Source organism: Solanum pennellii, chromosome 11 (assembly GCF_001406875.1).
Source record: "Solanum pennellii chromosome 11, SPENNV200".
Taxonomy (NCBI): domain Eukaryota; kingdom Viridiplantae; phylum Streptophyta; class Magnoliopsida; order Solanales; family Solanaceae; genus Solanum; species Solanum pennellii.
The window spans coordinates 63,186,231-63,203,101 of NC_028647.1; the positions used below are offsets into that span (position 1 = coordinate 63,186,231).

Consider the following 16,871-nt stretch of genomic DNA (forward strand, 5'->3'; position numbering starts at 1 on the left):
TGATGACTTCCAGATTTTGGGGAAATAATAGATGTTGAATTTTAGAAGTTATTGAATTGTCTTTTATTAATGAGTTTAAGTCTTCCGCATTGCTTTATGTTGATATTAAATTGAAATGTTAAGGTTTAGATTGGTTGGTTCGCTCACATAGGAGGGTAAATGTGGGTGCCAGTCGCGGCTCGGTTTTGGGTCGTGACAGAGTAACTTTCACTTATAGCAAACACAAAATTCATATTTGTATGTTATAATAAAATTTGTATAATTACGCTTCATAGCAAACACAAATATGTATATTTCACTGTACATATACAAAAAACAATTGTATAATGCGTTATACATATACAAAGTAAGCAGTTTTGTAATTTGCTATACATATGCAAAAGAAAACAATTGTATACAAAAAATCAATTGTATAATCTGTGTATGTATAAAACGAGAAAGAGAGAAAGACAAAAGAAAACCGGGCAGGGGAATATTTTTATTGTAATAATTATGAGTGCATAGGACGAAGATATATATATATTTGCATGGTGGATATACAATTTTCTCTCGCTTTATACAAACAAAAACACAATTTATACATTTTGTTTCTGTTTGTATAAGTGAGAGAGGCAAGCAAGATTAGGGAGAGTGGCGAGCGAGACCTGGGAGGGGGGAGAGAGGGGAACGAAAATATATGTATTTATACAATTTCCTCTTGCTTTATACAAACACAGACGCATTTTATACATTTTGTTGTGTATAAAAAGCGAGAGAGGCGAGCGAAACTGCCACCAATCGAGAGTGGCGAGGAGATTAGGGAGAGTGGCGAGCGAGATCTTGGAGGGGGAGAGAGGAGAACGAAAATATATGTATTTATACAATTTCCTCTTGCTTTATACAAACACAAACACATTTTGCACATTTGTGTTGTATATAAAAAGCGAGAGAGACGAACGAAACTGCCACCAAACGAGAGTGGCGAGCGAGATTCAACCAGAGAGAGTAGCGAAAATAGCAATAACTTGCTATAGGATACAAAATCAAAGTATATTTATAAGATTTAATTTAAATTAATAGTTTACTATTATATACGATTTTCTCAATTTTGAATTCCAAAAATGTATGATTAGATACTAGGCCCAAAAAAGAAGTAGGAAGCCCAATAGTAGGGAATATAGAATATCTACATTTTTATTTGTTAAAACAAAGAAAGGCCAGAAATAATGAAACTTGTCATTCTCTCCATCTGATTTTTTGTTTGTTTAATTCTCCATTTGAGTCCACTCCTCAAAGAAGAAGAGAATTAACGCCGCGTTTGGATAAACTCAAAAAAAATATGGCTTCTGCTTTACAAATTTCTTCTCAGTACAGTAAAATTGCTCTTTGTTCTTTATTTCCTGTTTTTCCAAATTTTAGAAAACCAAACAAGGCACTAAATTCAGTTACCTCAAATTCCAAAAAAAAGTTTAAAATTAGAGCATTGAAGGAGAAAACAACAGAAAAAGTTAAATCTGCTGATGAAATTACAAAGAAATTTGGTCTAGAAGCTGGCCTATGGAAGGTACTCTTCTGTTCCGATTTATTATTTTACCTCTATTAATTAATTGATACGATGTCAAATATTTGTTTTAAATGATAATTGTTGGTATAATGTTGAAAAATAATTGTCCAAGTCGAAATTGAATTAGAAAATATTTAACAAGTAAATCCGAAGGGAGGAGTAGTTTTTTTTTTTTTTTTGGTTTGTTTGATTGTTTTGTGGGTGTTTGGAATTTGGGAATTATAATACTTTGTTTTCTTGGTATATAAATTTCAATGGTCTGACTAATTAAAATTCGCATCGTGATTAAATAAGATAAATGTATGTGCAAACACGTGTCAATGCTTAATTGATTGATTAAATTTACTATGGTTAAGTGAAAGAAAGAGGTGGAAAATAATTGTGGTTGATTAAGTGTACAAATATGTATCGTATATTTATTGCTTTGATATAAACAGTTGATCGCGAATAAGTTTCTACCATTCTATTTTGCTTATTACTTGCCCCCGTCCAAGAAAACTTCATAAAAGATTATCTTTTATAAACAACAATATATCGAGTATAATCTCATAAGATGAGGTATGGAGATGGTGGAACGTACCCAAACCTTAACCCTATCTTGTGGAGATAGAGAGACAGTTTTCGAAAGATCATCGGCTCAAGTAACGCATAGAAAATATCATCTTTTACAAATAACAATGTATCGAGTATAATCTCATAAGGTAGGGTTTGGAGAGGGTAGAACATATGCAGACCTTAACACTACCTCGTTGAGATAGAAAGACTGTTTTCGATACACGATCGGCTCAAGTAAGACATACAAAAGATTATCTTTTATAATATATTAAACGATTTCAGATATTTAGCTCAAAAGAGGATGGAGATGAAGAGAACAAGGATAAGAAATCAAAAGGGGATCAAGCAAAAGAGCTTTTGGCAAAATATGGGGGAGCTTATTTAGCAACTTCAATTACTCTCTCATTGATATCATTTGGTCTTTGTTATGCTCTCATCAATTCTGGTGTTGATGTTCAATCCTTGCTACAAAAGGTACACTTCTTCCAACACAAAAAGAGATAAAATGTGTTCTTGCACCTCAAAGGTGTGTGGCTTCGCAGTTATGTTGCTCGGATTCTTCGAAAATGTTAGTCAGATCCTCCAAAAGAATGGTGATGTGGCATGGTTGTCTATGCTGCTCCGCCTCTTCAAAATTGTTGTTGAGTGTGTTGGATTCCCAAAAGCAGTGCATTTTTTAAATATAGCAACAAGGTTTTGAAGAGTTCGAGTAATATAGTCTGACAGTCAATGAAAATTGAGATAATATCTCAAAATGGTCACTCAACTTTTAACTTATCTATCAGAAAGTCACTCAACTATGAGTTTTTTTTTTCTCTAAACTATGATTTTCAATTCAAAAGTCACTCAACTATGAAAATTTTAATTTAAAAAAAATCAAAGTTGAGTGACTTTGCGAGAGAAAAGTTCCTAGTTGAGTGATTTATTGTATATTGATGAGGATATGCATGTGAAGCATAGGTTGGCATGTTACAACTGTTATAACTACGTCTCAATCTCAAACAAGTTAGGATCAGCCAGTATGAGTTCTCATCATCCATATTGCTCCATTTAAACTCATCTCACTCCAATATTTTAACGTCTCAATCTCAAACAAGTTAGGATCAGCTAGTATGAGTTCTCGTCGTCCATATTGCTCCATTTAAAACTCATCTCACTCCAATATTTTATCTAATAGAAACTCATATATATATTTTGCAGGTTGGTATTTCTACTGATGAGACTGGTGAGAAAGTGGGAACTTTTGCATTGGCTTATGCTGCTCACAAAGCTGCATCACCTATTAGATTTCCCCCTACTGTTGCTTTAACACCAATTGTTGCTAATTGGATTGGAAAGAAAGTTGATAAAGAAAAGTAAAAAACTAGGTTGATTTTGAACTCAATGTTGATAAAGAAAAGTAAAACTAGGTTGATTTTGAACACAATTTTGCTGCAGATGTAATATATGTGTTAGTAAATACTACAGGTTAATTATATGTACTACTATTTGATTGTCATTGTCAAGTATAACAACACTGTTGATAACTGCAAGATTTAGCTCAGTATATAACTGGAAATACAGGTGTTCATCGATGTTTCTATCGTTCTTCTCAATTTAGCCTCAGTCCACAAAGTATCTCATGTTCGTGCAAGGATTGGGAAAGTTCTGCATCCCGAGGGGTTGTAGTGTACACAGATAAAAGCAAGCATCAATGGTTGATTCCACGACTCAAACAGTTTACTATTGCTCCAAGTCACCCTTTCTCAATAGATGCAATTCGAGAACTTGAATAGCAGAAAAGCAAACTCCAGACACATTCAAATGTAAAAAGAACTGCAGCAACTAAATAAAACTTGTCCAAAAGTATGAGAATAATCTAGGCTAAATCATCAACCTAATTATATTGTTAGAGCTAAGATCATAGAAAGCAATGAGTTAGACGATACACGAAGCAAGATATCGACAGCTTAACCTACTGACTGTTGCTATTACAAGTGCAATCTAAGTATATCTAAACTGTACAATGAACAATCGGCTCGAGTCTTGCAATATCTTGAGCCTCAAATGCAACAGCCCTGGATGCACTTGTTCTTTCCTTTATAGAGTTGAAATGGATGTACAGGGGAATGAATCTAATGTAGAAGCTTTTGTTCAACCAATAATATAAGCATCATCCGGCAAATGGAGCGACCATTCATCTTTTAGAAAACTAAACGACAGCATCAACACAAGCACCAGCAAATACCATTTAGCACCCGGAAGTATTAGCTGCAGAAGGTACTTCAGTTGTAGCAGGTGGCGGAGTTTGGGCTCTTGGGGTACTGACATTAGCGATCGAATAATCTTCTTGAATTACATCCAACTCGTTCCAGTCAATAGCAGCTATTTGCGAGTTATGGATGTTACATTCAGAGAAGTAATGTCAATGAAAGTTCAACTTCTATGCACAAAACAGGTTGCCTAAAAAGGTAACTACATGTAACTGTCCATAATACATCGATAGTGTTAGAATCAATATACATAAAGTTAAATCCTTTTGATAATAACAGAAAACAGATTTCAGAAGGATACATTCTGTCCTCCACATGTCAGTGATGCTAACATCTGCATCTGACAAAAGCCAGTAATCTGCTTCGTTCTGAAGATTGAAAATAATTAGCAACTGAAAACCATAGTTATTCAAATCCTATATTTTATCATAATAAATAAGATCGTGTCTGAAACATCTATTCTTCTAGGAATGGCAAAATGCAAATGCTTTATGGGTCGTACTTTCTTACTTTTGCCCGGCATTCAATAGCACTGCAATTATGTAATGCCCATGAACAATTAATGTAATGCTTGTAATGAGAGGTTAATGCAATGCTCGTAAACAGTAACTTACATCAACATCTGGAACAATCTTCATTATTCCAGTCATAAAGTCCTGTGAAGTGCCAACTTCTGAGCGCACACTTTGATTTTCTTTTCCCTCCATGCCAGTATCAACTTCTTCATTCTCCTCAGTAGCCAATGTTGGAATTGCATTCTCATTCAGACCTGACGTTGAAGGCACACTTGGGGGTGCCTCAACAGCATTTACCTCCTCAAACTTCTCCTCAAATTGACTAAATAAAACACAACTCTAGTTTCAAATATTGAAATATATCCATTAAACCCCATATAATGTAAAAAGATTAGAACACCCGTCCCCTTCTCTCCATCCTGGTATTCATATTGTGCTAAGAAGCAGCAAAATACCTGACTAGGTAAACATCAATGGGGCCCATGGTGCTCCGTAACACTATTCTGTATCTCCTTTGTGGATAATCAACAGCCTATTAGAGGCAAGAAGGACATGCTAAGATATGTGGTAGTGAAAGGGCAAGAAATGGAACAATATTTTTTCTGTAATAAGGAGATATAGGTTACCTCGTCAGGGTCTGGGACTTCTAAAGTCGTGCCATGTGGAGCTTTAATTGCTATCAATGTTTCATTCTGATCGAACCAATCAATTTTTAGACTAAGCAGTCAGTTATTGAAGGTTGCATTTAGAAATAAAGGGAATGGAAAAATTGGAAGGAGGGTTAAAATATTACCTGGAAACAAGGTAAGCTCTTGATATCGTCTTCAGTGACGAAAAGCCATCTTTGCAAAGAATTTTTCAGGATATCAGTATTTAAGAATGAATAAGAAAATGGTGAGCAGCTAAATCCATCAGAAATCGCATGAGCAGAATGTTGTTCATATTTAAGCCAAAGATGCTACCTTTGATTATTTTCATCTTCACTTAGGTCCCTTAAACTTTCCTGCATTTCTCTGAAAGAAGCCAACAATAACACAATCTAAGGTCAGAGATGAAGCAACGCACTGTTCGATTTTTTATTACTAGTCAAGAAGCTACCTTATCTGGTCATCCAATCTATGCTCTTCAATCGTCAACTTATCCACTTCTGCCTGCAAGAGGGCAAACTCCCGATAAGAGAATACCATTAAAACTGATACTGGCAGGTCAATGTTGTTAGCAGCCTTCAGCAGAGGAGGCACAGGCTAAAATTAAGAGCATTGGAATGCTTAAAACTGTTGTTTTGTGAAAAAAAAAATCCCACACATTTTTCAGGAGAATAGAGGATCTTTTCATCAGTACGAGCCCCTTTTGCTCAAGTTACTTCACTTTTCGAGGACAAATGTGTATTTAAAAAACATTAAGAAATACAACAGGCGTTGGAGTAAAGGTCCTTACCTGTAAACTTGCAACACTCTCGTCAGCTTCTCCTGGTTTCGAGACACCTTGACCCCTACATAATAATATTTAAAATCATATTTTAACTTATTTTTTCTCTGAATTATCCCGAATCACATTATAAATATTGATGATAAATAATTGAGAAATTTATTCAACTTGGATAAGTATATCTGCCCATACTTCCACTGGATCCTGTTCTTGAGTTTCTTTTCTATCAGCCCAATGCCTTCCAGGACATTTGTGATATCATATATACGCCTTTTCTGCACCTGTTATAAGAAATAACCACCTTAAACTGGTAAGACCTCATCAAGCATAGTAGCATCAAGATTCAAGAATACTGTCTTCTGCATCGTTTACATAAATTGAACTTCACCTCTAATGTATCAGCAGCTTTATTTAGATCAAGCATACCGTCTTCTGCATGTTTGATTAGATTGATGAACTTTTTCGTTAGAAGACCTGAATGGGAATCAAGAAATGCTGTTATAAGTACTAGTTTACTATAGCTCTTCCATTTAACAGGTAATTGCCGGAGGAGTATCCAATAAACCACAAATATGTAACACTTGAGAACAACTCAGACATCAGAGAAATAATACATTGAAGGACAAATCAACAATTATGTCATCAAAGTTTTAACTTACCCAGGGAGCTATCATATCGACAAGGACCAACTGGAGTAACATTATTGCCTGAAGGGGATCCTGTAAATTCAATAACCAAAAGTTAGAGCTAGTAATTCTCTGCTTGTATAAATAAGGTCGGTCTCAGAAAAAGTGAATTACAAAGATAAGATTGCTATACTGAATGCTTCATTGAAAGTAAATGAAGTACATTAACATTTTAAATGAAACATTTTTCTCAAAAATCCTCACCAACATTGGAGGTAACAGCTTGAGAAGCAGATCTGGCCTTTGAAGTCCTAGGAACTTTCTGTGCATCTTTTCCAGATACTGGTGTCGTTTGTAAAGGACTGTTGACATTAGCATATCCAGAAGCTGGATTCCGGTCACCAACCGCCTGTCCATAATTTGCTGCTGCACTCTTCCGCTTCAGTGGCTGAAAAAGACAATTGAATACCCCAAGCGCTATCAGCATATTATATTTTTAAGATTTAACCTAAATTGTGTCTGAAAATGAAATTGATATATAAATGTGAACTTGTCAACCGCATGCATCTCCTTTGAATCAGCATAGGTTAAGTGCAATTTTCATTTTAGGATGCACAATGACAAATTAATTACATACTATTAACACTTCGAATAATAAGCGAAAATTAGTCATACAACACTTATTATTGGGTTAATCCTACTTGGACAAAAATTCCTTACTGATGGTCATACGAACAGTTCATAGTTTGGATAGCTGAAGACGGATGTAATGTTATGGAAAAAGCAGATGAACAACCATCAAATAGCTGCTCAGTGCAAGGATGTTAATAAGACCACGAGTTCATTGGTTTAAACATTCCACAAAACCAATAAAAGGAAAAGAAAAATTAAATTAGAGAATGTGCCCGATAAATAGTCTTCCTTGAGTTTGGTAGTAGTTAAATACTTCCAAATCTTCCACTAGATCAAGGTTCTTGAGACTCGTATCCTAAAGAATATGTCCTATAAAACCTAATAAATAGTGTGCTACATCTGAAACATTTCTCAGATACTTATGTATAGTCCCTTTGAAACATTTCTCAAATGCTTTTCCGATTGGAGAAACAATTGGGCTCAAGAAAGCTACTATGACCACTATATATCCAAAATTCAACAGCACATTTGACACAGCCAGTTCCTTGATCCATTTTATACCACTGGCACCCAACAATAAAGTAAACTACATCACAGAATGATATACAGCATAGCGTTGAGGAAAATGAAGAACTTACAAGAGCCTGAATTGTAAAGCAAGAATTCCAGTCAAACCCACCTCAAAACTTCACTTAAACAACATAAAACCTCAATTTTTCCAGTCGAAAATCTTAACGAACAATCAATAAAGCATCTTTCACCATTTAATATCCAGACGCCAACAAAAGATTGTACATAAAACTGTTCATTTATCCCATAAACACACCTATAGTGCATCAGTAAGGCACTAAAGAATCACAAAGAAAGCTCACTAGTCTCGATATCCAAATTTCAACAACATTTAACACAACCAGTTCGTTGATCCATTTCAACCACTATCATTCATCAATAAAGCAAATTACATCACAGAAAGATACACAGGATAGCATTACACAAATTGGAGAGCTCACTACAGCCTTAACAATAAAACTACAATTCAAGACAAACCCACCTCAAAGCTTCACTTAAACAACACAAAACCTCAAATTTTCCATTCGAACATCTTAACCAGCAATTTTCACCATAAATACCCAAACTCCAACAGAAAATTTTACATAACACTGTTCAATTTATACCACACACCTATATTACATCAGTAAGACACTAAATAACAGTATAAAAAAAAAAAAAGCTCACCGGAGTCTTCACAACAATTCCAGGGGGTTCTTGAGTGGAACAATCAACTGGTTCTGTGGAAAACCGGTGGTAGTCACCAAACACCGGTTTAGTCGACGAAAACTGAAGCTGACGCTTCAAAGATTGTTGCTGCTGCTGATGCTGTTGGGGTTTCATGATCTGCTAAAACCTTCGTTTTTAAACAACCCCACCTGCTAAAAACTCCCAAAATTCCCAAAAAAAATCGATCTTTTTTGTTTTCAGTGACAAAACAAGAGATAAAATTGATAAAATTGAAAACCCTTTTCGATTCTTGAAGTTTTAGACATATGGGGTTTGGAAAAAAAGTGAGAATTGATGGAAAAAAAGGAGAATTGAGTGGAAAAAGATGAAGAAGATGAGATCTGAAATTGGGAAAAGGGAAAAAAAAAATAGCGGGAAGAGAGAGAAAGGGAAGAACAAGAAGAAGAAAGAGAGGGAATTTGGTTCGGATATATAGGTGGAGGGAATTTGCAGTTATTTGTAAATAAAAAAATACTATATATTATAAAAATTAATTAATCAAAGTAAATAAATGGTACTTTAGTACTATGTTTTTTTGTTTTTTTTTTAACAATATGATTATCCAATTATAGTTTAATGATAAAGTTTGGATTTAGTTTGCACCCTCCATTTTCACATGTCAAATTGAATTCTATGGGCTCCATGAAAAAAAAATTATTGATAGAAATTTTAATATGTTTAATCAATCGGTCAAAGAAAAATTACTCGCAAAGTAATAATCATATCTAGTTATCTACGATGTATATTAGTTAGTGTAGAATATGATAGTATTTATATAGTCATATAACTTTTGAGACGTATAATGTTAAACAAATAACAATATTTGTGTTGTTATAAAAATAATATTAAGGGCCTATTGGATTAGAGATGTGGTTCGATTCGGTTTATTGATTTGCAGATATCTATTATCAATCACTATTCGTTAAAGGTCAGATTATCGTTTTAACCGCTAGTGAGATTTTAAATCAAAAGTCACACTACTAGACAAAAAGAAATTTTCAACGTTATCATTGAAACCTAGTGGAGAGTAAAATATATCTAGAGTTTATCTTATATCTCGTGGAGATACAAGATAGAAAGGTTGATTTCGAAGACCCCAAACTACTATGCATTTGGGCTGCTGAAAGGTCATTAGAAGGGGGAGCATTTTCTACAAGTTTTTTCTATTCCATGGTTCGAACACGAGAGTTATGATTAAGGGTAGAGTGATCCGATAGGATCGCCCGCGCCCCTCTAGGGGAAAATAATTGCAAACTCATACTAATAAAGTCACATAGCTCAAGCAAACAAGTGATATTTCACAAGATTTCCATTTCATAAATCATACACAGGATCTGAATCTCAATGTACCAGTACAGAAAACTAAACATCAATTTGAAGTTTATACATGTTCTTAAGAGTATTGCAGTTGATATACTTCACTATTTAAGTAGATGAGCAAGGTCGGGGTCATCTAAGCTGACATCCAACCATCCCTGTAAACGCATGTATTCTATGTAATGATCGGGTGGCCTTACAGCACGAGGGTTTCTTGGAGTGAAGCCATGAATTCTCTCGAGATCACGAGCAAGCCATCTAACGTATGCTTGATCTAGAGGAGGCACAATCTTCAAAAGCACCTCATCTCTCTCCGGCTTTGCTGGCCTATTTCCCATCACTGGTCAACTTCAAGAACCTGATGACTGACGCAAACAAGAGAATGTGGTAAGACGAAAATGGATATGCTGAAGTTTAACAAACACTAAACCACAAATAGAAGAAGAATAAGGCATCTCAATAATCTGAAGATAAAATGGACAATAAACACGCGGAAGGAGGAGCTGTGTATCAATACTTTCAGGAGCAGTATAGAAAGTAAGAACATCTTGGTAGCATATGGTCATTATCAACTTTCTTTTTTCTCAACGAAACAAATCAAAGGCTTCAAGGATAGAAATGCTTAAAGTTCAGAGCAAGAGTGTGAGATAATCAACATAGATGTCTATAAGTAGGATGATTGGACAAATCTAAGTTGCTCCGACTTTTCAAAAATGCCAACAAGTGCGAGCCGGATCCTTCAAAAAGTAGCATTTTTGGAGGATTCAACACAAGTTCGATAACATTTTTGGAGAGTCTAAGCTTCATGGGCACCAATATGATTCATCACCCATGCAGCAACAGTCGCTCTATTTCACTTTCAGCAATCAGCACTTTTCTACTGGCTGTGTGTAATGACTTTTGAGAACAACTTGATCAAGCATATACAGAACATGGTCTAACAAACCTATAATATAACACTAAGAGCAAGATAGGCTTCCAAATATCATCTTGGATAGCTTGCCTGTCTTATGGTTCTCGTAAGTATCATTCCCTAAATTCTGAGTCACTTTGCAGCCAACAGGCACTAGATTCATAATTCAGAGAAATTGTTAAGAGTTTCCATTTTTATTCTTGCTTTGGAGTAAATTTACTAACAAATTTTCATTCAACAGTTTTCTCCCTTAGGGCGGATCTAAAAGATCGAAAAAGCATAAAAACTTGATAAGCAATGGCTGATATGGCTACCAGTGACTGCATTATTTGGTCCCTCTCAATCTAAATACAAACTGAAATATGCATCAAACATAAATAGGTACAAATGACTTTAGGACTCAAGAGCAGTTCAATCAACCTGCTGATCAAAGATATCATCAGTATAGGTTCGGATTATGTACGCCACAAAAGGCATCTTGCACTGACAAATTCTACAATTGCATCATTTTTCCTAATTTAAACGTTTATTGCTATTTAATTTGTAGTCCAGTACCTTCTTTTATTTGATTAGTATGTTCAATATACAGATGGTTTTAGGTTACCCCCTTAGCATTTGCCCATGGCATGAAAAAGGTTATGTAACTTTTACTAGTAAAAAGAGTTTCAAAACTCGGGAACAACCCAAGCATACCAATTAGGACTATAGTAGAATCCAATGTCAAAATAGCACAGTATCAATAACAACCTGAAATATCTTGGAAGTTTAAATAAAGGTAACAAGATGAAGATCTTAAAGGAATTCAAGACTAAGGCGCATTTCTATTTCACCGTATTAGGATATGCCAAAGTGTACCAAGTATAAAATGGGGAAAAAGATGACCATAGAACTAACTATTGACATAAAAAACAACTAACAAGAACCTTATAACCAATCTAAAATATACTCCAATCATCACCAATACAAATCGGAAAAATACATTTTTGATAGTAAGTCTAGAAAAGTCTGATTGTGATTTTGGCACTGTTCAGTCTGTGACTAGAATCATTTTCCACAAATACATGTTAAAATTAGTTAACTTCAAATATAAGAAGTTGTTATTTGATGTTTGGTTGCTGAAAATGTTTTCCACCAAAAGAGGAAAATGAATTCTCCTCACTTATCTCATAAGTCATGTCCTTTTACTGCTATTTCAATTCTTACTCCATATCGCTAGCTCCAACCAACAACAACAACATTCCCAGTGACAATCCCGCTAAGTGGGGTCTTGGGGAGGGTAGAGTGTATACAGAGTTCACCACTTCCTCGGCTAGCTCCAACCAATGCTCACATATAATACTCACAATTTATTTTTCCGAAAAGCATTTTCCTTCATGCCTAACTTACCTAAATGGAAAAATCACCTTTAGTCCTCATTACAACTATCTCTTGCTCCTTAGCAATACACATCACATTCACATTCACTCTTCTTTTCAAGATAACGCCTAACATCATCTACCTTCCTCCATAGTCTCATTCTCAAACTCTACATCAAAAAACGCAAATAAAGCATTAAGCAAACATTTGGTGATAAAGGGTTCACAATTTAATCAAAAAGGACAAGTCTTTAAACCACAAACACAGAGAAATCAGTATCAATGACAATTCTAACTCCAGTTTGTTCATCAAGATTGCAGTCAGCAGTGTGATTGAGAACCATAAGGTTTAATTCAAGTTCGAAACCCCTTATTGCCCCCTTCTAGCTCGAGATCATGCACGGGCTTGCCTAGTGCGATTTGACACATATTACAACTAAACTTAAACATGAGAAAAATCAAATAAAATAAATAGATGAACTCACCGAGTCTCGCAAATCGCAAGATGAAGAACAACCAGAATCACAAAATCCTCTACAAAGAGAACAGAGAAATGGCTGCCACAAATTTGTTCAGCACCAGAGTCGGTTTCCGGGTCGGAGTATTTGTTTTGGGATCCGACTAGAAAATCGTATAATAAACTCATGATAAAATGTAGGATTATTTTATTTCAATTTTGGTATAACGTATTACATTGTTTTTTTTTTTTGGATTATTTATCCTACTATTTTCGTCCCTGGCCTGACAGAATAATTTGTCGTATGCCTGGTGGAATAACATTTTCCGAATTAACTTGTTTTTAATGAAACAACCACTAAAAGAAATGAAATGATTTATTTTAAAATTACTTATTTCAACCAAACGACCACTGAAAAATTAATTATAATTACACTTTATTGTCTTCACATTCAATCTTTTTGGTACGAGAGATGAGATAAACAAATTTATATGATACGGTTCAAATTTAAAGAGTTAAACAGTTTAAATTTGATCGAGATAAAATCTTCAAGTTTCCTTAAATTAGAAGATTTCTCTTACTGCGGCGGAATAACGTGGAAGGTCTCTGGAATTGGATTATTTTACTTATGATTTTACCAACTGAACACTTAAACCGAATGAAACTCAAACTCTTTTGGTTGTGCAAAGCTGCATCTTCTGAATCAAACATTAAATTCTGTACTCATACAAACTGTGACAATGACTCATGCTTTCAGTAACACAATTTACAAACAAAAAAGACAACAATGGCAGAAACACAGTTTAGAAAATGTGCCTGCAAATGTGTTCCCAAGTAGCTACTAGCAATAACCAAAACGACAACAGAATGTTTGAAAAATCGAAAGACCATTATCAGCAAGTGGTGATGGGATTATCTTCGGAGGATTCAGCAGCAGAAGCAACTATCAACTGAGGCTCAGGGATGACACCTTCTCTTCGTGCCTTTCTACGTTCACGTTGTAATCTGAAGGACTCTCTCTTTCGGTTTCTGTAGCTGTTGGGGTTTTCAGGTTGCACCTCGCGTGGATAAACACTTATCTGCACAGTCAGTATACGTTAATAACACTCGTGTACCACATATCTACAAGCAGTAAGCTAAAGAACTCAACCTTTTTCCTGTCAGGTCCAAACTTTTCAAATTTGACTAGTCCATCAATCAAAGAAAATATTGTGTGATCTTTGCCAAGTCCAACATTCTTTCCTGGGTGGAACTGTAAATATCACCACGAGAACGATTAGGGAACAGAACATATGGCAATGCTAAACGGAGAATGCAACTTTCGAACTACTCTTAGAGCAAACAAACAGACGATAACAGGATCATATCAGAGCCGAAAAAGTAAAACTAATACCAACCTCTGGCATAAACCCTTTTACTATCTAACTGATAGAAGACGACATCTACTCATAGCTAATTATCCCGCTCAGAACAAGCATCATACTGTCAGAAACTGACACTTTCGGCAAAGAAAAAGAACTCAAGTCGGATTATATACAAGTGTGCATTTCTTTAAGAGAACTTCCAACTATGTCTTCACAACACGAGCTCAAAACCTTAAACCTTATAGCAAACTGTTACTTCAAATGACAAGATATGTATCCCTCTAATACCTTGTTTTGTACTCAACCTAACGCCCTCTAGACAATCCACATATTTCCAACAAATAATATACAAACCAAATGAAGAAAGCCAGACGAGAGGAGCAGAGTTATTGACAAGATGCCAGGACCTAGTATGTTTGTGAGGTATTGAGCAAAAAAACTGGAATTACACTCTACTTGGGCGGGTTCATCCGAATTCATTTCAAGCACTATTAATTAATCAAAAGAACTATCAGAACTTCCACAGTAAATACGAGTTTTAGGCAAAAATAAAAAAGAGAGAGGAGATCCAGAAGAAGTAAAATTGAAACCTTTGTACCGCGCTGGCGAACGATTATAGAACCGGGCTTGGCGACTTGGTCACCATAAATCTTGACACCAAGCCTCTGTCCAGGAGAATCTCGACCATTCTTAGTGCTACCAGCTCCTTTCTTGTGTGCAGACTCAATTGTCAATGGAGATTTCAACGGGAAGGAAACGGAGAACTTAGGGGCAATGGGAAGAGAAACCCCGAGGAGAGAATTGGAAGATAAGGAGAGTCCTTTGAACGAGGAAACAAGACTCAAACTCACTGCCATTTTTACGCTGCAAAGAAAACAAAGAAATTCAGTAGCCTCTCGCGGTACTTACTATCAGAGATGAGAGGCCTAAAGGAAAGGAAGTGATATTTAACAATGGGAAAAATATGAGCATAGAACTACTAAGAGGACAAAACTATAACCATAACAACTACCAAGGATCTTATCGCCAATCTAAAATTTCCCCGGATCATCGCGAACACAAATTGGAGAAATATATTTTTGATAGTAAGTCTACAGAAGGTTTGACTCTGACGTTAACACTGCTCAGTATGACTAGAACAGTAGAAGAGTGATAAAAATGGTCCTAAACATATTTCCTAAGAAAAAAAGGTTTCCATCAAAAGGGGGAAATAACTCCTCTCACTTATGAGATAAGTCATTTCCTTTTACTACGATTTCAGCTCTTTCTCCTTATCGCTCGCTCCAACCACTGTTTAGATAATATTGTCATTTCTTAATACTCAACTTTATCAAAATATAAAACCAATTTGCTGAGCTTATTATCAATCTTCAATAAATACAAAACACACACTCCTAACAATAAAAGTACTAAGTCCTCATTACAACTATCTTTACTTCATTATATATCTCTTGCATTTCAATACACATTACTTCCACTCATTGTTTTTTTTTCAAAATTACACCAAACATCAACAACCCTCCACCACAAACGCATTTCGCAAACTCTACACCAAAAAATATTCCGTAAATAAGTCCTTACGCAAGCAATTGGTCATGAAAGAACCATATTTAATCATAAAGGACAAGTCTTTAAACCACAAACAAAGAGAAATCAAAGGAAACCAGTCTCAACAACAAAATAAACACTAGTATGTTCCTCAAGATTGCAGTCCACCTAAAATATTACTAGCGGTCAATAAAATAGATTGAGAACCATAACGTCTCAAGTTCAAATCCTAGTGAAGCATAAATACTACCCCTCCATTTCAATTTCCAATAGCAACTCTCTAATTCTAACTTTCCACATTAAACAACATTTTGATACATTCGACATAACATTAGTTTAACTTCAACCCCACAAGATTAAAAAAAAAATTCTTTACTTTCTTACATTATTTGCCAAAGTTGAAACCACACAAACAAATTGAAACGAAGAGAGTAGTAAACCAAGATTTGCGAGTCAGCTAAAATTAAATACATTTTCGAACACCCAATTAAACATAGTACAAGAAATAAACATTGAATTTACAGAAGAGGGGAAAAGAGATGAACTCACCGAGGGGATTATGGAGCCACAATGGCAAAATCCTCAAGATAAAAATAAAAAGATAAGAGAAATGTCAGCCATCCTTTTTATAATATACTTGACCCGTTTTGAATTGGGCCTTTTTTTAAGCTTGTTTTCGGGTTAAGTTTAATGGTTTCGTTTATCGAACTTATGACATAAATTAATTTTGCTTATAAATATCGAAGTTATAAATATTTTTATCGAACTTAGGGGAATAATGTGATTTTAATTAGTAAAATAAAATGTTTTTTCAGATATCTTTTCTTCGAAACTAAAATCCAAGTGATTGTTTTTATATTTTTGAAAACGTTTTTTAATTTCAAATTGATATTCTATGAAATGTATTTTCGAAAAATGAAATCTTATTTAAAATTTTTACATGATTTTTATCGAGAAAATTTCATACTCCTACTTACGGGCATATATAATATGATTTATCGATAAAAAGTATAAGAATATTTTTTTTTACATACCTCCATAGAAGTACGGTTAAGAATGTCAAAATGAGCCTAAATATATATAACTC

The 16,871-nt window shown here is 34.8% G+C and overlaps 4 protein-coding genes across 5 annotated transcripts; 1 reads left to right on the plus strand and 3 right to left on the minus strand.

The window, feature by feature from the left end:
* The first annotated feature begins 1,183 nt into the window (after window positions 1–1,183).
* On the plus strand, window positions 1,184–3,624 carry LOC107004934. 2 transcript variants are annotated; one of them, XM_027913031.1, is made up of 4 exons: window positions 1,184–1,543; window positions 2,381–2,572; window positions 3,299–3,465; window positions 3,508–3,624. In XM_027913031.1, exons 1-3 carry the CDS (start codon window positions 1,319–1,321, stop codon window positions 3,455–3,457), a joined length of 576 nt encoding a protein of 191 aa, XP_027768832.1. In that variant the 5' UTR covers window positions 1,184–1,318; the 3' UTR covers window positions 3,458–3,465; window positions 3,508–3,624. The 2 variants fall into 2 exon arrangements, with proteins under 2 accessions (XP_027768832.1, XP_015058847.1); XM_015203361.2 differs by having other exon boundaries at window positions 3,299–3,624.
* A 333-nt stretch (window positions 3,625–3,957) lies between these two features.
* Window positions 3,958–9,225, minus strand: LOC107004933 (transcription factor E2FB). The gene is made up of 14 exons (XM_015203359.2): window positions 8,789–9,225; window positions 7,184–7,367; window positions 6,953–7,012; window positions 6,682–6,767; window positions 6,486–6,574; window positions 6,303–6,357; window positions 5,964–6,016; window positions 5,828–5,878; window positions 5,659–5,707; window positions 5,492–5,557; window positions 5,321–5,397; window positions 4,965–5,187; window positions 4,652–4,718; window positions 3,958–4,462 (listed from the first exon to the last, which is right to left on the minus strand). Exons 1-14 carry the CDS (start codon window positions 8,942–8,944, stop codon window positions 4,329–4,331), a joined length of 1,350 nt encoding a protein of 449 aa, XP_015058845.1. The 5' UTR covers window positions 8,945–9,225; the 3' UTR covers window positions 3,958–4,328.
* Window positions 9,226–10,108: 883 nt separating this feature from the next.
* Window positions 10,109–13,080, minus strand: LOC107003058. The gene is made up of 2 exons (XM_015201302.1): window positions 12,901–13,080; window positions 10,109–10,512 (listed from the first exon to the last, which is right to left on the minus strand). The coding sequence occupies exon 2, from the start codon at window positions 10,483–10,485 to the stop codon at window positions 10,252–10,254; it is 234 nt and encodes a 77-aa protein (XP_015056788.1). The 5' UTR covers window positions 10,486–10,512; window positions 12,901–13,080; the 3' UTR covers window positions 10,109–10,251.
* A 465-nt stretch (window positions 13,081–13,545) lies between these two features.
* Window positions 13,546–16,424, minus strand: LOC107004807 (50S ribosomal protein L27, chloroplastic). The gene is made up of 4 exons (XM_015203167.2): window positions 16,334–16,424; window positions 14,827–15,100; window positions 14,023–14,124; window positions 13,546–13,951 (listed from the first exon to the last, which is right to left on the minus strand). Exons 2-4 carry the CDS (start codon window positions 15,091–15,093, stop codon window positions 13,766–13,768), a joined length of 555 nt encoding a protein of 184 aa, XP_015058653.1. The 5' UTR covers window positions 15,094–15,100; window positions 16,334–16,424; the 3' UTR covers window positions 13,546–13,765.
* Between the last annotated feature and the right edge of the window lie 447 nt (window positions 16,425–16,871).